The sequence below is a fragment of the Saccoglossus kowalevskii genome, chromosome 4 (assembly GCF_978046115.1).
Source record: "Saccoglossus kowalevskii chromosome 4, keSacKowa6.1, whole genome shotgun sequence".
NCBI classification, from domain to species: domain Eukaryota; kingdom Metazoa; phylum Hemichordata; class Enteropneusta; family Harrimaniidae; genus Saccoglossus; species Saccoglossus kowalevskii.
The window spans coordinates 25,214,790-25,238,164 of NC_140644.1; the positions used below are offsets into that span (position 1 = coordinate 25,214,790).

General features: G+C 35.3%; 1 protein-coding gene across 1 annotated transcript; it reads right to left on the reverse strand.

Moving 5' to 3' along the window:
• Nucleotides 1-1,505: 1,505 nt before the first annotated feature.
• LOC100371422 (uncharacterized) lies at nt 1,506-23,155 on the reverse strand. The gene is made up of 16 exons (XM_085497999.1): nt 22,996-23,155; nt 21,565-21,725; nt 20,256-20,438; nt 19,355-19,597; nt 18,408-18,557; nt 16,633-16,835; nt 15,644-15,871; nt 14,721-14,837; nt 13,402-13,553; nt 7,650-7,770; nt 6,954-7,113; nt 5,693-5,895; nt 5,156-5,296; nt 4,385-4,514; nt 3,762-4,041; nt 1,506-3,516 (listed from the first exon to the last, which is right to left on the reverse strand). The coding sequence occupies exons 1-16, from the start codon at nt 23,121-23,123 to the stop codon at nt 3,426-3,428; spliced, it is 2,691 nt and encodes an 896-aa protein (XP_085354125.1). The 5' UTR covers nt 23,124-23,155; the 3' UTR covers nt 1,506-3,425.
• Nucleotides 23,156-23,375: the final 220 nt, after the last annotated feature.

Below are 23,375 nucleotides of genomic sequence, written 5' to 3' on the forward strand. Positions count from 1 at the left end.
TCTCTAATTTTGGTGAATATTTTTGTCATTTTTGGTAAAAAGTGATATTTTCGACTTCTTGTTGAAAACCGCAAGTCCAATTGCTTTGATATTTACATATATAGGTACTACATGTCGACCTCTCTCAGATTTGTTCATTTTGTAATGATATCTTCAATTCTCTAATTTTGGTGAATATTTTTGTAATTTTTGGTAAAAAGTGATATTTTCGACCTCTTGTTGAAAACCGCAAGTCCAATTGCCTTGATATTACATATATAGGTACTACATGTTGACCTCTCTCAGATTTGTTCATTTTGTAATGATATCTTTAATTCTCTAATTTTGGTGAATATTTTTGTAATTTTTGGTAAAAAGTGATATTTTCGACTTCTTGTTGAAAACCGCAAGTCCAATTGCTTTGATATTACATATATAGGTACTACATGTGGACCTCTCTCAGATTTGTTCATTTTGTAATGATATCTTTAATTCTCTAATTTCGGTGAATATTTTTGTAATTTTTGGTAAAAAGTGATATTTTCGACTTCTTGTTGAAAACCGCAAGTCCAATTGCTTTGATATTACATATATAGGTACTACATGTGGACCTCTCTCAGATTTGTTCATTTCATGATGATATCTTTAATTCTCTAATTTTGATGAATATTTTTGTAATTTTTCGTAAAAAGTGATATTTTCGACTTCTTGTTGAAAACCGCAAGTCCAATTGCTTTGATATATTATACATATAGGTACTACATGTGGACCTCTCTCAGATTTGTTCATTTTCTAATGATATCTTCTGTTCTTTAATTGCCATGTGCATTGCTAACAGCGGAGCTATCTCAGCCGACAGGCTGCTTGTTAAATATTTTATTAACAATTTTATGTGCATTTTTATATTTCATTGGTATATTTAAAAAAATATATATTTTTAATTGTATTAGAAATTGCAATATTTGTAGACATATTTATGTTTTATTTTTTTTGTGTTTGAATATATTTCAACAAAAACCCATGGTCTTGAATAATTATCATTAAACATGGATTTTTTCACTACATGCAAATATCAGTGTTTCTTATATCCTTGTTGTATTGGGTGCAGACACACGTATTCATTCATTTGGGAAAGCATGCATGCAAGCGCAGTAGGTGCTAAAATAAACTGATCGTCAAAACTATACTATTATGATCTTCAACAATATCACTTGCAGCCTTCGTAGTGGTATTCGATTTGTCTTTGGAACATTAAATCATAACAGCCGGGACACAACCATTGTCACCAGAATGGTTGGTGGTAAAAACCATATATAGTATACACTTTTTTTTTCAACTTTCAATCAAACTTGCTTGTTATTTTCCATATTTAAATTACAACCATTTACTGATTCTGTATCACATTGCAGAAGGATAGTTGATATTGTCGGCGATCTTTCTCGAAAAAGTTTTCAGACTTTAAGCAAATTAATTGCATGATAAGAGTAATCTACACTTGAATGCAATAAATTAAGTGATCACAAGTGTATAATTAAATATAAAATTTTAACTATCAAATATAGTAGTACATGTACAATTTCTTATCATCGCTAAGAATATTCCTGTATGCAGACAGTGTTAAACAAAATGACAACAAATCTTGAAATCAAAATGGTTTTTATTGAATTTCTTTGATACAATCATGTAAATACTTGTACCTGAATTCCACTTCAAGCATGATGCTTTGCAGAAAATTTCTTCAAAATTAGTAAATCTATGAAATTGCACTGAAAGCACCATCCTCTTGCATTAAATTGGAATTTCATGTAACTTGGTGTTAAAAATGTACTGGTATTTTACATACATTGTATACAAGTAAATGTACATGTATACTAGTAATATAGTATTGGAACCACACAATGCAACACCTAAAAAGTCACATTTCAGAGGTCGCCAGCATATTGCGATTGTTTACCAAAACTAAGTTGACATTCACAGAAACCATGAAAACTTGACAAGTCTCAGTTGTGTTAAAAATGAAAGATAGACATTACAGCAATTAACTATAAAAAAAGGGAGAAATTCAAGTCCAAAATCCAATCATTTGATTTTTGCAGAAGTTTGATCAGTGCATTTCATCAAGAATAAGTTATCTAACTTACAAACTGCCGCATTAAATCATCCATATATTATAGTACTGGGGAAAGACACTTTGCTACCTTTTCCAAATGGAATATGTCCTGGAGCCTTTTTAGGCAATGAGCGTAGGACACTCGGCAGTTTTGGAAATAGTTTTTATTCTCATAAAATTCAAAAGTAGGTTTTAGATTAGAACAATGATGTCAATGACAGGAAGAACTTTTAATAAAAATTTAATTGTATAGTTTGCATACGATAGAAATCTAGAATAAAAACTGTATTATATATATACATGTATAGAAATACTTGTATTTTATAATAAAATTGATTTGATAAAATTTGTTGCAATTCAACATTTCATTTCAGGTTACACACAGATGTGGTTTACTGTTAATTTATAAACAACATTTTGAAACTTAAATGGCAACTGGAAAAAACATTTTGTGGGGGACTCAGCCCTCTCTATACTAGTCTTGAAACACTGCCTCAATTTTGCTGGCAACTGAAAAAAACAAACATTTTGTGGGTTCTCAGCTATCTATACAAGTCTGAAAACGCTGGCTCAATTTCGCTGACAATTGAAAAAAACATTTTGTGGGTTCTCAGCCCTCTCTATACTAGTCTTGAAACACTGCCTCAATTTTGCTGGCAACTGAAAAAAAACAACATTTTGTGGGTTCTCAGCTGTCTATACAAGTCTGAAAACGCTGGCTCAATTTTGCTGGCAACTGAAAAAAAAACACTTTGTGGGTTCTCAGCTGTCTCTATACTAGCCAGGAAACGCTGCCTCAATTTTGCTCATTGATTCTGTAAATTTCTTTGTCTGTGTGTGACAACTATCAATCGATATAACTTGCATCTACTGTTCTGGACAGTAGCGTATTCAGATTAGTAGTGTGCTTCATGTATAATTATCATGTTGTGGTCACCCACTGACAGTACAAGTAAAATCAAAGACAGCATTTCCAGACTGTATGGAGAAGGCCTGAAATCAGTGTACTGCAATGAAAAAGTAATTCTGTTTCCGTCAGAAATTAAAAATGACAAAATGTGGCATGAAAACAAATTTACCAAACCAAAAATAATCCTATGAAAATCAAGTGTGTTTCTAATGCATAAGAACAGGCAATATAATGTATAATTACAGCAAATTAAAGCACTGATTCTATCAACCACTTGTGCCATCTTTATAACATAGACATTACTTGGTTAGTTACTAAAAAACACATGTCAGGTATTGCAATTTGTCATTAAGGGAAATTTTGATTGAATTTGACCGAAACAATCAACCCCGAAGATTTTTGTTTTAAAAAAGTAAAAAGTGTAAACTATTTCTTTTGTTGATTCATCATTTTCTGTCTTCTTTTGGCACATCTCTCCATGCAGTTAGCAATGACAGCAGTCCAGCCTGTCTGGTGACTGTAGAAAAAAAACCCAGTAGATTTTAGGTACAAAAACCTGAAGACTGATGCTGGTAATTTAAAGGCAGAGGTCGTTTGATAGGGGTCTCGAACAACATAAAGGAAAACCGTGCATATAAAACAAATAATTGTTTATAAACGTGTTGCATTTTAATCTTGTGAAATAAATGATCTCATATCAGCTGAGCTTCGTAGCTAGATAAGATAGGATAGGATTATTGCCCAAATATATTCCATATTTACCTAGCTCCACACCCTCTGCCAGTATCACCATGGAAAAACTCATAAAATAGAACCAAATCTTTCCAGTTTGGATCATCTCTATATTTCAAGTTATCCCCATGGCAGGGTCGTTTCCCAGTGTCTTTATCTGGCAAGAACACTTTGCTGAGTCTGTGTGATAACTCCTGTGCCACATCAGATAAACACATCATTTTACCAGACCCTGTTGGACATTCAACTTGGAGGTCGGCTCCGTAAAAGTATTCATATCTCTCTAAAGACTCAATTATCAGATAATTAACTGCAAGATGAAAACAAGAAAAAAAAAAAAACATAGCTTAATAATTTATGATAATTAATCTACTGTAAATGCATTAACTATTCGCTTATTTAGCTGATACCGGTAAGTAAAATCCACTAAATTAAATCTACGAGAACATGTACCGGGGGTAAAATAACAATAAAACTCATTGTTTATTTGACAAATTCGTGAAATTATAACACAGTGAATATGCTCAAAACATCAAAATAGTGAAATGTACTCAGTATTTTGTAAGGATCAGGTGATGGTTGGGTATATCCTTTAGCACATGTACATGTATAGTCTTCACCATGAACAAGCATGACGTCACCATAACACTTACCACACAACCATATTGGACCTCTCCAATTACTATTACCACCAAATAGATATGTATTAGATTCACCAGGTACATAGTCTACTCTATGTTCTTCACCATCTACATGCATTACAAATGGTTTATCTTTGTGAACCTTTAAGCAAAGACAACTTGTTATATACCAGATAAATGGCAATATCATTCTTTGATTCACAAAATACATATAGAAAAGTCACTGCAGGGTAAGTCTAAAACAAGTCTATATTAGTATCAACCACAATCAGTTGCAGACATTTCTATCACATGATGAGATGTGCATAACAAACCAGTCAGGAGTGTTGCTTATGACCTGATGTATGAAAAAATACAGCAGTGATAAAAAATAAAGCCCCCACCCCCCCACCCCCCCACACACACAACACACAGACAAATTCAATAATGTATAAATAATGTAAACTGTTAAATGTTAATTTTCACTGATAGATATTTTTTGTGATTTCAGGATTCTATGCATTCGTAATGAAAAAAATTTGTTGAAAGTCACTGACACCTGCTATAAACAATAATTCCCGGGAGCTTTTGAGTGGCACATTCATCCAGGGTAGATCCCTTTGATGTTTAATCTCAATCACGATTCAAACTTGGGCACAACGAATCATGGGTCTAGCACAACAGCCGCCAGAGCTCATGGCCTCCAACCCTCAGAACACGAACGAGGAAACGAACATTGTTTGGACATGCATGCTGCAAATTTGCGGATACATATATTTTGTTTGAATCATTATTTTAACTAACCTTTGACAATGATCGTATGCCGTAAGGTGCAAGGAACTCATTCTCATCTAACAAATACTTCAAAACACGAAGTAATCGGTCTTTGGATGGAATTGCTAATAACAGACGTCCTTTTACACCATCTTCAGACATGTAGGCAATCTAACAAAACAATCAGATGTGACAAAGCAGAAGTTTTATAACACATAAGACACCCTTATGAAAATCCTACACTAGAATCTGGCACAATCCAGCTTTCTGATTGGTTAATAACCAATTTCACCTACCAGATCAACTCGTGCATGGAAAAACATACCAGACATCGCTTAGCTTCAAGTGTTTGCATGTAGCTGAAAACATTTGCTTTCAATGAAACCAAGTTGAATTTTACTTGCATTTTATAACAAATCAATGGACATATTTTTGTATATTTTTGTACTCTCCCTGGTTTTTTTCTTTCAAAAAAGTTGGTTTGAAAATCTAATTTTTCCTCAAGTTATCCATGCCCCTCCTACATTTCTTAAAAGAGATCCATTAAGAGTACACCACTGAACTGACCTTGGATGCTAAGTCTGATCTGTATTTGAGAAACCACTTGGTACGTTTCATGAAACCATCAAGTTTAGACAATCTTTTTTCATCAATAACAAATATAGCGAAGAGTGGTACAAGGCCAACCATAGATCGTATACGTAAAGGTATTGTATGGTGATGAGTTCTTAGGACATCGTAGTAAAAACCATCTTCATCATCCCATAAACCTAAACAAAGATATTATGTTTCATCATCAAGTCAGTCTGTACAATATATGCAATATTTATGTTCTCAGGTCAGACGTTTTAATATTTACGTTCTCAGGTCAGACGTTTTAATATTTATGTTCTCAGGTCAGACGTTTTAATATTTACGTTCTCAGGTCAGACGTTTTAATATTATAAAGCAGGAGGGTCACATGCGCGGAAATTGAGTCCCAAGCGACGATAACAACACATGCTAAACAGTGACACACTATGGCCATCTGACGCATACACAGGTGACGACTTCCCCGCTTCAACTCAACACATAAAGAGTATTAACATAACAAAGCAGACTAGGCATACTCGAAAAGCAATTGATAACATGCTGAAATATTTACAGGGATTAAAATGGCCAACAGTCACAGGTCAATGAAACAAAAAAAAATTAATGTGTATAATTAAGTATACCGGTATGACATGCATCAGTGATCTATCATAGTGATGCCAATACCAAGTTTGAATGAAAATGGGTGAGGCATGCCTGGGAAACAGTAATTTGGTCCCCACATTGATGTGCATATGTATTCCATATTTGTCTTCGTACCAGCTGTGAACAAAATCAGTCCAGACATGTCTGATGATAATGTCACACAGATGAATAGACAGACGGAACACAAAACACAGGTCCCTGTTTCAAATTAATAATGAAAATTCTGCTGCCACTGTGTCCCAGTGAACTTCAAACATTGAACATTTCATACTTTCTAGATTTGTTGTGTTAAGCATCAGAAGCAGAATTCAAGCTGAATGATGAGATTTTAGGTTGTCCAGAAAAAAATAGTGACTGAGTGGCAAATGTATCAGAAGAAAACTTGCAAACAAGTAACTAGTAAATTTGATCCATGTTACTGCATACGCTAGACCCTTTCAAAATATAGATAATAATACAACTTTAATACAGCCAACATCAGTCAATGCAGTTGCTGTATCTTCATGCATACTTTGCTGCACTATCCTAATATGTAAATAATATATATAAAAGTGTGTGAAACTGACAATGCATTGTGGGAAGACTCACTTACCTCCCCCACCAGCTATCTGATTCATGGCATCTACAATAGAGATGAAATGTTCAAAGAATTTACTGGCCATATCTTCATAACTGGCATCTTCCAGTGCTAATTCCAATGCGATATCCAGCATAACCAGACAGAAAAACGCCATCCATGCTGTACCATCCGCCTAATATATACAATATCAATTATTATTATTATTATCTGTTTCCTCAATACGTTTAAACCATAACTGGGCAATGACGATATCATTATTGCAGGTCATACATCAACAAAATTATGAGAAAAGAAATATGTTGTTTTGAAAAAAAGAAATCCTCGGGATGGCACTATTGAGTCATGCGATAAGAGACTGAGAGTTTATGTTGTTTTGAAAAAAAGAAATCCTCGGGATGGCACTATTGAGTCATGCGATAAGAGACTGAGAGTTTATGTTGTTTAGAAATGTTAATCAGCCATGATGCGTCTTTAAAATATCACAGCTACTGACCTTTGGAATTTGGAATTTCTCAGTGAAATTTTAATGAAACATAATGCATTTTTTTTATAATTCCTTCATTAGAATTTTCTATTAGTAGTAGCTTTAGATTAATTGTTTTTGAAATTTCGGAAATGATTATGTGTTCATTTTGTGAAAAGTGAAAAAATTTGACAGTGGTGTTCAGAGGGTTAAATGAAAACAAGTTCAGTTCAATTGAGACTCACCTGTTCCAAAGTACCTCCAGTTGGTAGAGGTTTAGATCTATCAAATACACCAATATTATCTAATCCCAGGAATCCACCAGAGAAGATATTCTTGCCTTCTGGGTCTTTACGATTCACCCACCTTATAAGAAACAATTAAATAATAATAATAATAATAATAATAATGAAATAATTTTAAAATCTGTGACCAAGTCACTGCAAAATCGCAAATTGCAATTCAGATCTCAAAGAAAACAAGTCATTGAAAATGACACAGTCCCCGTTAAGTTCTCTTTGTGCTCGTCATATTAAAGCGGAGGGGTTGTCGCGAGCGTGTCCTTGAAATTTGAGTTCCAAGTGGCGTATACAACAGATTGTTTATTTACATCAAAACACGTGTTTCGTGTCATAGTAATATGGCTAAAATAAAAACAGCCGTTATTCAGCCATCTTTGATCTGATTATGAAACACACTGATATGTATGATGTATGTGCCAAATATGAATGAAAATGGTACATAAATTGTGGAAATATAGTAGTAAGGCCAAAAAGTCAGATGGCTGTCAATCTGCCATTCTTGACCAGATTTTGAAACAAATTGTCATGGACATGCATCCTAACATATATACATGTAAAGTACATGCATGTGCCAAATTTGAATGAAAACTGACAAAGCATGTCCAAAATACGACATTTTCAAAAAACAAGATGGCTGCCAGTCGGCCATCTTTGATCCAATTGTGAAATAAATCATCATGAACATGTATCTTAACATTTATAATCTATGTACCAAATTTGAATGAAAACTGACAAAGCATGTCCAAAATACAACATTTTCAAAAAACAAGATGGCTGCCAGTCGGCCATTTTGAATCGAATCGCTAAACTACTGCATGTGCATATGTCCCACATAAAGTACTAGGCACATGCAAAGAATGAACAGAATCGGTCCAAGGGATTCTGAAATATGACGTTGGATAGACTGACGCATGGACAGACGGACGGTCGGACGGACAGACTCAGGAACTCACGGATGGTTGGGGACATGTATCCTAACATGTATGATCTATGTACTAAATTTGAATCAAAACTGACAAAGCATGTCCAAAATACGACATTTTCAAAAAACAAGATGGCTGCCAGTCGGCCATCTTTGATCCAATTGTGAAATAAATCATCATGAACATGTATCCTAACATTTATAATCTATGTACCAAATTTGAATGAAAACTGACAAAGCATGTCCAAAATACAACATTTTCAAAAAACAAGATGGCTGCCAGTCGGCCATTTTGAATCGAATCGCTAAACTACTGCATGTGCATATGTCCCACATAAAGTACTAGGCACATGCAAAGAATGAACAGAATCGGTCCAAGGGATTCTGAAATATGACGTTGAATAGACTGACGCACGGACAGACAGACACACGGACGATCGGACGGACAGACTCAGGAACTCACGGATGGTTGGGGACATGTATCCTAACATGTATGATCTATGTACTAAATTTGAATCAAAACTGACAATGCATGTCCAAAATACGACATTTTCAAAAAACAAGATGGCTGCCAGTCGGCCATCTTTGATCCAATTGTGAAATAAATCATCATGAACATGTATCCTAACATTTATAATCTATGTACCAAATTTGAATGAAAACTGACAAAGCATGTCCAAAATACAACATTTTCAAAAAACAAGATGGCTGCCAGTCGGCCATTTTGAATCGAATCGCTAAACTACTGCATGTGCATATGTCCCACATAAAGTACTAGGCACATGCAAAGAATGAACAGAATCGGTCCAAGGGATTCTGAAATATGACGTTGGATAGACTGACGCATGGACAGACGGACGGTCGGACGGACAGACTCAGGAACTCACGGATGGTTGGGGACATGTATCCTAACATGTATGATCTATGTACTAAATTTGAATCAAAACTGACAAAGCATGTCCAAAATACGACATTTTCAAAAAACAAGATGGCTGCCAGTCGGCCATCTTTGATCCAATTGTGAAATAAATCATCATAGACATGTATCCTAACATGTAAAATCTATGTACCAAGTTTGAATGAAAACTGACAAAGCATGTCCAAAATACAACATTTTCAAAAAACAAGATGGCTGACAGTCGGCCATTTTGAATCGAATCGCTAAACCACTGCATGTGCATATGTCCCACATAAAGTACTAGGCACATGCAAAGAATGAACAGAATCGGTCCAAGGGATTCTGAAATATGACGTTGAATAGACTGACGCACGGACAGACAGACACACGGACGATCGGACGGACAGACTCAGGAACTCACGGATGGTCGGGGACATGTATCCTAACATGTATGATCTATGTACTAAATTTGAATCAAAACTGACAAAGCATGTCCAAAATACGACATTTTCAAAAAACAAGATGGCTGCCAGTCGGCCATCTTTGATCCAATTGTGAAATAAATCATCATGGACATGTATCCTAACATGTATAATCTCTGTACCAAGTTTGAATGAAAACTGACAAAGCATGTCCAAAATACAACATTTTCAAAAAACAAGATGGCTGCCAGTCGGCCATTTTGAATCGAATCGCTAAACTACTGCATGTGCATATGTCCCACATAAAGTACTAGGCACATGCAAAGAATGAACAGAATCGGTCCAAGGGATTCTGAAATATGACGTTGAATAGACTGACGCACGGACAGACAGACACACGGACAATCGGACGGACAGACTCAGGAACTCACGGATGGTTGGGGACATGTATCCTAACATGTATGATCTATGTACTAAATTTGAATCAAAACTGACAATGCATGTCCAAAATACGACATTTTCAAAAAACAAGATGGCTGCCAGTCGGCCATCTTTGATCCAATTGTGAAATAAATCATCATGAACATGTATCCTAACATTTATAATCTATGTACCAAATTTGAATGAAAACTGACAAAGCATGTCCAAAATACAACATTTTCAAAAAACAAGATGGCTGCCAGTCGGCCATTTTGAATCGAATCGCTAAACTACTGCATGTGCATATGTCCCACATAAAGTACTAGGCACATGCAAAGAATGAACAGAATCGGTCCAAGGGATTCTGAAATATGACGTTGGATAGACTGACGCATGGACAGACGGACGGTCGGACGGACAGACTCAGGAACTCACGGATGGTTGGGGACATGTATCCTAACATGTATGATCTATGTACTAAATTTGAATCAAAACTGACAAAGCATGTCCAAAATACGACATTTTCAAAAAACAAGATGGCTGCCAGTCGGCCATCTTTGATCCAATTGTGAAATAAATCATCATAGACATGTATCCTAACATGTAAAATCTATGTACCAAGTTTGAATGAAAACTGACAAAGCATGTCCAAAATACAACATTTTCAAAAAACAAGATGGCTGACAGTCGGCCATTTTGAATCGAATCGCTAAACCACTGCATGTGCATATGTCCCACATAAAGTACTAGGCACATGCAAAGAATGAACAGAATCGGTCCAAGGGATTCTGAAATATGACGTTGAATAGACTGACGCACGGACAGACAGACACACGGACGATCGGACGGACAGACTCAGGAACTCACGGATGGTCGGGGACATGTATCCTAACATGTATGATCTATGTACTAAATTTGAATCAAAACTGACAAAGCATGTCCAAAATACGACATTTTCAAAAAACAAGATGGCTGCCAGTCGGCCATCTTTGATCCAATTGTGAAATAAATCATCATGGACATGTATCCTAACATGTATAATCTCTGTACCAAGTTTGAATGAAAACTGACAAAGCATGTCCAAAATACAACATTTTCAAAAAACAAGATGGCTGCCAGTCGGCCATTTTGAATCGAATCGCTAAACTACTGCATGTGCATATGTCCCACATAAAGTACTAGGCACATGCAAAGAATGAACAGAATCGGTCCAAGGGATTCTGAAATATGACGTTGAATAGACTGACGCACGGACAGACAGACACACGGACGATCGGACGGACAGACTCAGGAACTCACGGATGGTTGGGGACATGTATCCTAACATGTATGATCTATGTACTAAATTTGAATCAAAACTGACAATGCATGTCCAAAATACGACATTTTCAAAAAACAAGATGGCTGCCAGTCGGCCATCTTTGATCCAATTGTGAAATAAATCATCATGAACATGTATCCTAACATTTATAATCTATGTACCAAATTTGAATGAAAACTGACAAAGCATGTCCAAAATACAACATTTTCAAAAAACAAGATGGCTGCCAGTCGGCCATTTTGAATCGAATCGCTAAACTACTGCATGTGCATATGTCCCACATAAAGTACTAGGCACATGCAAAGAATGAACAGAATCGGTCCAAGGGATTCTGAAATATGACGTTGGATAGACTGACGCATGGACAGACGGACGGTCGGACGGACAGACTCAGGAACTCACGGATGGTTGGGGACATGTATCCTAACATGTATGATCTATGTACTAAATTTGAATCAAAACTGACAAAGCATGTCCAAAATACGACATTTTCAAAAAACAAGATGGCTGCCAGTCGGCCATCTTTGATCCAATTGTGAAATAAATCATCATAGACATGTATCCTAACATGTAAAATCTATGTACCAAGTTTGAATGAAAACTGACAAAGCATGTCCAAAATACAACATTTTCAAAAAACAAGATGGCTGACAGTCGGCCATTTTGAATCGAATCGCTAAACCACTGCATGTGCATATGTCCCACATAAAGTACTAGGCACATGCAAAGAATGAACAGAATCGGTCCAAGGGATTCTGAAATATGACGTTGAATAGACTGACGCACGGACAGACAGACACACGGACGATTGGACGGACAGACTCAGGAACTCACGGATGGTCGGGGACATGTATCCTAACATGTATGATCTATGTACTAAATTTGAATCAAAACTGACAAAGCATGTCCAAAATACGACATTTTCAAAAAACAAGATGGCTGCCAGTCGGCCATCTTTGATCCAATTGTGAAATAAATCATCATGGACATGTATCCTAACATGTATAATCTCTGTACCAAGTTTGAATGAAAACTGACAAAGCATGTCCAAAATACAACATTTTCAAAAAACAAGATGGCTGCCAGTCGGCCATTTTGAATCGAATCGCTAAACCACTGCATGTGCATATGTCCCACATAAAGTACTAGGCACATGCTAAGAATGAACGGAATCGGTCCAAGGGAGTCTGAGATATGGCTCCGGACGGACACACGGACGCACGGACACACGGATGGACGGAGACCGAATTATAAGTCCCCGTTTTCGGACTTCGTCCGAACGGGGACTAATAAAGTGTACCTGAATTTCAATGTATTAAAATCAATGGCAGAACAAATTCAATCGTGCACATATGGCATCATGTTGTTTTTGAACTTCGATTAAAAAAGAGAATACCCAGTACTGTAAAATCTGTTTTAGAAGCTGCATCCCTAATAGAAGTCGCACCCATTCTTTTTGAACAATTCACACCCCAAAATTTACCATTTCTCATATGTGTAGATGCTCTAATAGAAGCTGCATCCCCTCTGTTGCATTGTACCGTTTTAAAGAAACCGCGGCTTTTAATACAGATTTTACAGTAATAGTCTAAGATAGATAAAGCCGGAATAGTAGTACCCTTTTCATTTTTCATGTTTATTTTATTTTAAGGAATGAATGCTTTGTATCATAATTTATAACTACCAGTACTAGTAATACTAAAGAGTCTCACCATGTGAAGTTCAACATCAATTTTTGAAAGCATCGTTTTAGAAAGAGCAGATCTCTCTGTCTTCTTGGTGCCACCATTTTGAATACTCTGAAGACTGCCCAGGCATGCACAGGTGGATTGACATCACCAAATTCAAACTCATACGCTGGCATCTACAAAATTTATAACAGAATATGGGCTACTGATAAGAAATAGAACCATGCCTATCAATTTCATCATACAATTGGCTGACCATTCAATTTTTATCTGCACCCCTTCGCTCTCATTATTAGTGCATGTTTTGTGTTCCTGAGTAGAACATCTTGTCCGACATTTCTGACTCCATAATTAAACTGGTCCAGTTACCAATGACAGTCTTTTGTAATATTTGTATTGTCGGTACACATACACATTCACATACATGGGACTTGTATTTGTCAGTCACAGTCAACTGGCATACAAGTGTAATCTAATGAATGCAATCTTCAATAAATGTATAAGAAAGCAAGTTGAGAAACAATTTTTCAAATACCCCAGAAAACAGTTGCGTTTCCAGGGAAAAATGTTGAATGTGATCAAATATTTTTAGTTTGGCTTACGAAGCATTTTGCTGTGAATGTTTGGTATAGTTTATGTGTATTGTAGGAATCTGATAAACTTGTTTCTCAACTTGTCCCTTTATTATACCTCAGATGGCAGCTCCATACAGTGAATATTTGTTAATTAATTGCATTCATTTGATACCACTTCTATGCTAGGTGACAGTTGTGCAAGTATACATCATGTGATTTAAATGGCATCTACATCACATATCACAATTTAGGGTTATGTAAGTTGCGTATTATCTCTTTAAAGTTGCACTCTGAGAGTATTCATAAACATTGTAATGCTTTTTCAGCATCTCTGAACACAGGTGATTGTTTTTGGCGCAGTTGATTATGTGTTCAAATTCCCTTTGCTAAGGCTTATGAATAGTACGTATTCCATCATTCATGGATTCCCAAAGGTTTGCTGCAGTTCTCTATTACTGCAGGTTGCAGTGATTCGAAACAAGTCAGAATCTTGGGGAATACTAGTTGTGATTCTAATAAAATTTTATGAAAGTTCTTAGAGGGCAACTTTAACTATCTTAATTTTCACTTATACATGTATATATTCCAATCAATACCAATAACACTATTTTCCCATACAGTAGACAGTATACATGAGTTCCCAAATACGTGTGTGTGGGTGTACCTGCAGGAATGATAAGTGAATTTTGTCATGCACATTGTGTGCAGCCAGTACATTTGTACATACATGGGTTGAGGGTTTACTCTAGGAAGTACATAACAATATACCTGTCCATTAGGAGAAAGATACCATTCCCTGAGAAACAGCAACAACTGGTCCTTGGCAAATTCTGGATCAACTACAGCCATGGGTATCATATGAAATGCCAGATCCCATGATGCGTACTGAAGTGTCATGGAAATCAAAAGACATTAAACATTGTAAATGCATTTATATGTACCAATAAGAGAATTCATCAGACACTCCATATTGTGATGTATTATACCAGCATATGTAACATTTCATTGTGATTGTTTTAAAGTAAAAAATGTTTCAATTTATGATTCAATGTCAAAAATGTTTCAATTTATATGGTTCAAAGTCAAAAATGTTTCAATTTATATGGTTCAAGGTCAAAAATGTTTCAACTTAGACAAACCAGTCTTAAATACTGAAATATAAATATAAGAAACTGTGATATCCACAGTGTCCTACAACAGTACAGCACAACTTCTATTCCATAGACAACATCACTTTTCCACAACCTATACTAGCCTATGTGTGGTATTAGCAAATAACCCATGCTAAAAGCGAAGTCAGCGAGATGATGTCTTGTTCACTTTAGAACATTTTATAGCAATAGTCTTAGGCGATTTCATTCGCTAATGAAGATAATCTAGTGTGTGCATTCAAAATTGTTTGCTAACTTAAGATACAATTTCTGATTTACTGAATATAGTACAGCAAATCATATATTTAACATCACATACTGTATTGCTAAAATGAGTAAGTAATATTACTCTGAACTTTTCCACCAAGGTAATACAATAGATTATTTTTATTCAGCAACATACACATGCTGGTTATGACAAATGTACATAAATAACAGCACATTGGTGGGTTGTAATAAAAAAAACAATGGGTACCATTAGGCTGAAATTTCAGTAACCATTAATGTTACAAAATGAGAGAATTATCAAGAAGTACTGACCCAAGGATATTCCCATTTATCTGGCATTGATATTATATCTCGATTAAAAAGATGTTTCCATTCAATATTCCTTCCTGATTTTCTATCTTCGGGTGGAGCAGGTTGATCTTGATCACCATCTAACCAGTCCTTTATAATGTAATGATAGAACTGTTTGCTCCACAGTAGACTAGAATAGCACTGCCTTGCAACATTCACCTGCTCTGTAGTATATATCTCAGGAAGAATCTATCAAAATCAAAATGTCATTGTTAATGACATAGTCCTTGTTTGTATTATATAAACACGATATATATATATGATGCAATGGAAAGCTAAATTGATTAAGTGTATATTTTCTTAAAATAAAAAAAAAATTATAAAGTAAAACAAGCCATGCATTGCACAGTCCCAGTTAGTTATAAAATCTAAGTTATATAGTTTTGTTTATAATAAAATATATACATCTGACTTGTACTTGTTCATATTGAGAGGAATTTCCATAGAAAAGCATTATTTAAAACAAAATGGCTATTGGTTGGCCATTTTGAATCTGATAGTTAAACCAATACATGTACATCTGTATATCTAAGACATGTATAATGAATATATAAAGTTTGAACATCAGTCAAAGCATGTCAGAGATATTGCTCTAGAATCGCATTCATTGTAACTAAATGGCCACCAGTCAGCCATTTTGAATCTGGTCTGAAAAACAAAAGGATGTGCATCGGGACCCATGATGTCTAATGTATGTACCAAGTTTGAATGAAATCCGTCCATAAATGCTAATTGTCCCAATGTAATATATTACAGAGTTTTTAAGAATCATGAATTGATGATAGACCACGAATAAAGATTTTATTTCAAATTATGTCTTAATACCACATGTTAGAAACATATACATCATTTTAATCCAATCACTGATTTATCCTTATTGTATTTTACCATTGATACAACCTTAAATGCAAACATCATAATAACTACATGACATATCACATGATATTTACCATTTTATAGTATTCATCTGCTTCTTGTATTCTTAATTTGAATACCTCATCAAATGCCTTGCCGAAATACTCTGTGGATGGTTTTTCATTATTACAGAAGAACCGTTGTCTAATAGTGACTGATTGACCAGCAGGTACATGTAAGGTGTAGTATGGTGCAACTTTAGTGCCACGAAGTTTAGGATTGATAGCTTCTTTCTCGTCTACAAACCAAATATACAATGCATGTATGTCATCAGTATATATCATCAATAACTAATTAAAAATATACTGACCATGAATAACACATAATGTATCAGTAGGTATACTTAATAACTATGACTAACATAAGGCATATCGGTACTTACCATTTATATTTATCACTGACATAAGGAGCACACTTATCACATATATTACACTATTATTTACATGGTGGAAGGGGGAACTAATTATACTTGGAAGATAACATCACTGACATTTGTATCTGATCGTCAAACGAGTATTGAGAGATATTGCTCTGGAACAGCATTAATTAAACCAAAATCAGCCATACATGTATAATGAATATATAAAATTTGAACATAATCAGTCAAAGCACGTCAGCACTAGAACTGCATTCATTAATACATAATGGCCACCAGTCGGCCATTTTAAATCCGATCTGAAAAATAAAATGACATGCATCAGGAACCCGTGATGTCTAATGTACGTACCAAGTTTGAACAAAATCCATCCATATAAATGCCAGAAATGCTTGATATTTGATGATTTTTTAGCACAAAAATTTTTAATTGGATCGTCAAACCAATATATCTCTATATCTATGACATAATTTATAATGCATATTTAAAATTTGAACATAATCACTCAAAGCAAGTCAGAGATATGGCACTAGAACCACATTCATTAAAACAAAATGGCTGCCAGTCGGCCATTTCGAATCTCACATGTATCTAAAGAACAAAATGATGTGCATCAAGGTCCTATAATGTCTAATGTATATACCAAGTTTGAACACCATTTGGCCATATTGAACCAGATCCTGAAACAAATTCATGTGCGTATGTATAATATCATGTATGATGTATGTGTGAAGTTTGATTGTGATTGGTCCAGGCATTTATAAGATACAGGTGCGGACGCACAGAAGCACGGAAGTCAAAACATACATGTAAGTCCCCGTTTTCGGACTACGTCCGAACGGGGACTAATAAGGCTAGTACCATTCAGAACTATCACTGACATAGGGAGCAGACTTAACATGAATATTACACTATCATTACATGGTGTGGGAATGGGTGGCTGGTCTGTCATAAGTGGTACTTAGATATCACTCACATAGTGGCACACTAAATCATAGATTCCTATCACTGACATAGGGAGCACACTTATCATATATATTACACTATCATTTACATGGTGTGGGAATGGGTGGCTGGTCTGTCATAAGTGGTACTTAGATATCACTGACATAGTGGCACACTAAATCATAGATTCCTATCACTGACATAGGGAGCACACTTATCATATATATTACACTATCATTTACATGGTGTGGGAATGGGTGGCTGGTCTGTCATAAGTGGTACTTGGATATCACTCACATAGTGGGACACTAAATCATAGATTCCTATCACTGACATAGGGAGCAGACTTAACATGAATATTACACTATCATTACATGGTGTGGGAATGGGTGGCTGGTCTGTCATAAGTGGTACTTAGATATCACTCACATAGTGGCACACTAAATCATAGATTCCTATCACTGACATACATGTAGAGGGCAAACTTACCATTGATAACATATCTATGGAATGCATCTCTCGTATATGGAGTATAGTTATCAAGGTTGTATAGTAGTCTTGTATTGCTTTCATTCTCAGTAAACAGTAACTGTGGTTCAGTTCCATCAGGACACTTATCAACTACAAACGTGTACTTTCCTAAAAAAAGAGATGGTTTGGAAATAGAATATATATCAAACTATGTATATTTAAAGATTAAATTTACTTTTAAAATCAATGTCATGTCAAACTTCACAATTACTGTGCAGCTAGTGTTCAAGTAGAAATAAGCTCAGAGTTATGCACACTGGAAGTTATATTTCTGCAAACAATTTTAGAGACATGACAAATCCAAGTTATTAAATTCAAAAACAGTGACAATAATAAAAAAAGTACTCAAATCTGTTTTCAAAGATCCGGACTAGAAATAAACACCTTTTTCCTGACCAGGTTTACAACACAGAATTCAATTGAATAACACATTGTTTGCTGAAATGAACGAATGGCAATTAACAACATCAGTAGGCGATGTATTAAAGGGGGAGAGTCGTCACCTCCACACGCACAGGAATTGAGTCCCAAGCTAAAACGCAAAGGCTCATGGGTAGTCACTTGTTTGTAAACATTGACACGCTATGGCCACCTGATGCATCCGCAGGTGATGACTCCCCCGCTTTAACAAATAAATGAACAATGAGTTACATAATAACCTGGAAGTAATAACGATTAAAATATTTGCCCTATCAAAAGCGTAGTTTATTGCACATAAACTAAACATTGCATTTATTGTTTACTTCGTCGTCTTTAAATAAATAAATTAACTCATAACTTAAAAATCAATGTCTCAGATTTTTAATTTCACTTTCATATCATACTTCATTCAGCCTATAAAAGTTTTATACAATTCAAAACTTTTGCATGATCACAAGCTGAAGGAGCTGTCCTTCAACACTTACCAAGGCTTTCATGTTGACATAAAACAGAACCGTCTTTCTGTAGTCTCATGCTAGGTTTCATAGTACAGCCTTCATGAGTACACCCCCATATCCATGTATTGCGGTACCATAGTGTTGGCAAAACATGAATAGTGGCTGCATCATTACTACGATTAGAGACAGTTATCTTACATAGTATGTCATTGGGTGAATTCTTAGCATACTCTGCAGTCACATCCCAGTATTTACCATCTTCAAACACACCTGAAAAAAGGACAATTGGAAGCTCCAATAATGATGCTAGTTTCTATAATGAACAATGATATGCTACATTTTCACTCAACAATAAACAAGTAAAGCCCGGCAAAAATAAACTTCTAGTCACAATTTTTAGGTGGTTGATATCAAACCAAGTTTGAATAATTTTTTTTTTTAAATTTTGGTTTGAACTGTGATATCATAAAAACTATAACCTTGTATATTTCTTGTACTATAATAACTATAAAAAGAATTTAACAATATTCCTTTGCATGATATCAGTATACATTTCATATGCAATGTACAAGCTGAGTCTTGAGCTGAACTGATTGAAAGGACAAACTAGCTACAATAATGTCTCTATATATACCCGGTAAATAGTACAAGTTTATTCAGCCATGACCAATAACAGCTGACTTCTCTGATCTAGCAATATGTGTACATATTGATGGTTTGCAACTAGATTGCCATCTCCAGAAAAAGACAGATATATGCATACTATTCAAATATCAAACAAAGTATGAAATATTGCATTAGGTGAATGAACACACATGTGGTTTTGTTGAACTGGCACCTGAAACTTGATGTGAAAAAACATCATTATGGAATATTAAATGGCCAGTTACATGTTTCTCTCACAATGACGTAGGTCTGACTGACTGACCTGAGTCTTCAAGTTCAAACTCGGGTTCATGAACGCCTCTACGTCGGTTTTCATCTACCAACAATCCATAAGGATATTCATTCTGTGGATACTTGTAAAGTGCTTTCATGTAGGAATTAGTTGGGGTACAGTCTAAGTAGTAGTAGTTCTCTTTGCAGTCTTCACCATGGTTACCTTGAGGTCCTATGGAGGAGAAATCCACAAATGGAACTAATTGTATGTATTCAAAAAAAAACTTTGCACACAGTATAATTAACCCTTTGAACAATAAAGTCAAATTTGTCATCTTTTTCAAAAAATAAATCAGCATAATTATTTAGCCTCTGACTAGACACATAGTGGTACCATGTTTAAGATTGGGTTCTGTTTTGTTCATTTGTCTGACACATTTTCTCAGAGGCTCATGGACCAAAGATTGCACATAGTTGATCCATGATAGTAAGGTATATGTATGCCCCTGATTTTTTGTATCAGATTCTTGATGGCCAACTGGCAGCCATATTTGACCAAAAGTTTCCCTGAAAAATATGTGTGTAGAGCATTTACCTTGTGAAAATTATTTCTGTTCAAACTTAGCATATCGATAACACCTGTGGACTTACTGAGGTACATCCATTTTTTTTTTAGAAATTGGCTATCACTAAGTTTATATAACTTCATACTGAAGTATTGAATTGTTTCACGAAAATGTAAGTTAATTTTTGCCATGATCCTATCCAAGACGACCAACTGGAATCCAGTCAATTTTGCACAATTTTGCTAATGTCTGAAAGTTCTTATTAAGTCTAAACTTGGTACATAACATATAGAACTGTGTTTTAGCACATAAATAAAACTTGATCTATGTCACAATCCATTCTAAAACTCTATCTTGCACAAAAATTGTAATTTTTTGTCTAATTAATGCACATCTATGCTTGTATATCAAATGTACACTCTTCAATCAGGTCTAAATTTGGTACATAGACAAATGTGTTTTTCTATTACATCAATGACAAGTTATCTGTGTCACAATCCAATGTAAAATAAACGACTGACAGCCATTTGTTTTAGATATCATTAACATATACATTACATGTTGCAGACCAATGCATGTAGTTCACATTGTGAAATGGAACATGCATTTGATGAAAAAAAAACCTGTAAATACTGACCGTTCATTTGTCATACAAGTATGGGAAGTCATGTCTGAATTGGTTGTGACATTGTCAAAGGCTCAATTGAAATTGTGAGTGTATTTTAACCTTTAAGTTCGTACCTTATAAAGGATAACCATGATTTAGTGAATTAATTGTAATGATATCATTACCTGTTAGTCCAAAGAGGCGTTCTTTCAATATAGGATCTTTTCCATTCCAAATAGCCAATGAAAAACACAACCGGCACTGCCTATCCGTGATGCCTAGCAACCCATCTTCTCCCCATCTATAAGCTCTGGATCTGGCATGGTCATGTGGAAAATAGTCCCAGCTACAAATATTTCAATTTTGTTAGTAAAAGGTAGGTCACGTCCAAAACTAATCACTATCTAATTTTTATCTGTGTATTAACTGCATACATACAGTACAGAAGTACCAACAGATAAGTTTTGGCCGAACCATAATTTTAGTTTTAAAATCTTGATACATCAATAGAGGGTGCTGTTTATGAAGATTTATCCATATCTACTACCGCCTGGCAACCCTCACGGTGAAAACAAAGACCAAAAACTCGCAGAAAACGATACTTTGCGATGGTTGTTGAGAGTCCCCTGAACAGTGTAACAAGATTAGCCCTAGGTGTGCAACATATATGAATTTGGTTGTTCAGGATTACTTCAAAGTCGAGTTTGTGTTGTTTTTCACCGGCTCTTTGACCGGCGTTCCACAGCAGCCTGCGCAGAGCCCATAGAAATGTATGTACAGTGGTGCGCGTCTTAGCAACATAAAACGTCTGTGACGTAGCTCCACCCCTGAGAATACAGGTAACAAATTGACTTGATTGTGTTAAATTTGTTTTCAGTATAAATTTCGAATAAAGTATAAAGTCTGCTGCACATATATAGATTTGCCTGTTCAGCTTTCTGTTGTAGCCACCAGTATATAGCGCCACCTAGTGGCAGCAAATTCTCAGTCTGCTTCAGTATTTTTGTTTTCCCCGGCTGTTTATGATTTTATCTATATACATGCATCTATATACAGACATTGACTAGATTATAGAAGACTGTTTTAATTGTTTGGAATTAAAGAACAAATATGCACCTATCATAGTAATACACTTAGAATAGAACATAAAAATATAGTTAGGACTTGTCAAATTGAAAGCACTGCGATAAACGACATATCGATATAATGCAATATGCAAGTCACTCAGATGACAGGGGGTGCTCAGCTCAAACAGAAGGACCAAATGTAACCAACCCGGAAATTCATTGTACCTAATGATTTAAATAAGGAAACTAAATGAAAAGTGTATACGGCTTTCCAAGAAATCAGGACATCAAATCCGGACGTTGCTCTACAAATCGTGTCCTCTTCCGGACTGAATTTGATTTTGGTGACTACATATTGGTTTTGTATACATCGAATAAAGTAAACAAATGCCATGTGTTAGTCGTTTGAATACATTGATGTAGCTATAGTACGGTACTAAAATTTGTAAATTTAAGATCAACTGACACCGAATGCAGCACATTTTGCAAAATATACAAAGAAATATCGGCGACAAACTTGAACGGTGAATTCCGCCGAACCGTACCTACCAACTGCCGTCTGCACTATAATCTTCTCGAACAGTTCCCCACTGTCTCTCTGATAGAAACGGTCCCCAACGTTTCCAATTCAAATGCCGTGACTTGTCTTCGGCGAGGCGATCTTTCTCAGCGGTCATTTTTAATGCCGATTTTCACAAATTGTACACACACCCACTTCAAGTCGCTATTCAAGATACAAATTTGCATGACTTGGAGGTCAGAGGTCATATTGTTTTCATAGGGTCATCTGAGTTCAGCAAAAGTTAGCAGGATGAGTTGGGGTTTTCGAGACGTTTTTTTTAATTAAACACGTTGGCATTTACTGTATGTACAGTTATATATATAGTTCCATGAAAAAATAATGTTTTTTAAATATTTCAGACTAAATG

Coding starts and splice junctions, on each gene's coding strand:
- LOC100371422 (XM_085497999.1), bottom strand. CDS start 23,123: ATGACCGCTGAGAAAGATCGCCTCGCCGAAGACAAGTCACGGCATTTG. Junction 21,726..22,995: donor TATAGTGCAGACGGCAGTTG/GTAGGTACGGTT, acceptor AAATATTTGTAG/CTGGGACTATTTTCCACATG. Junction 4,042..4,384: donor AGGTCCAATATGGTTGTGTG/GTAAGTGTTATG, acceptor TTCATCTTGCAG/TTAATTATCTGATAATTGAG.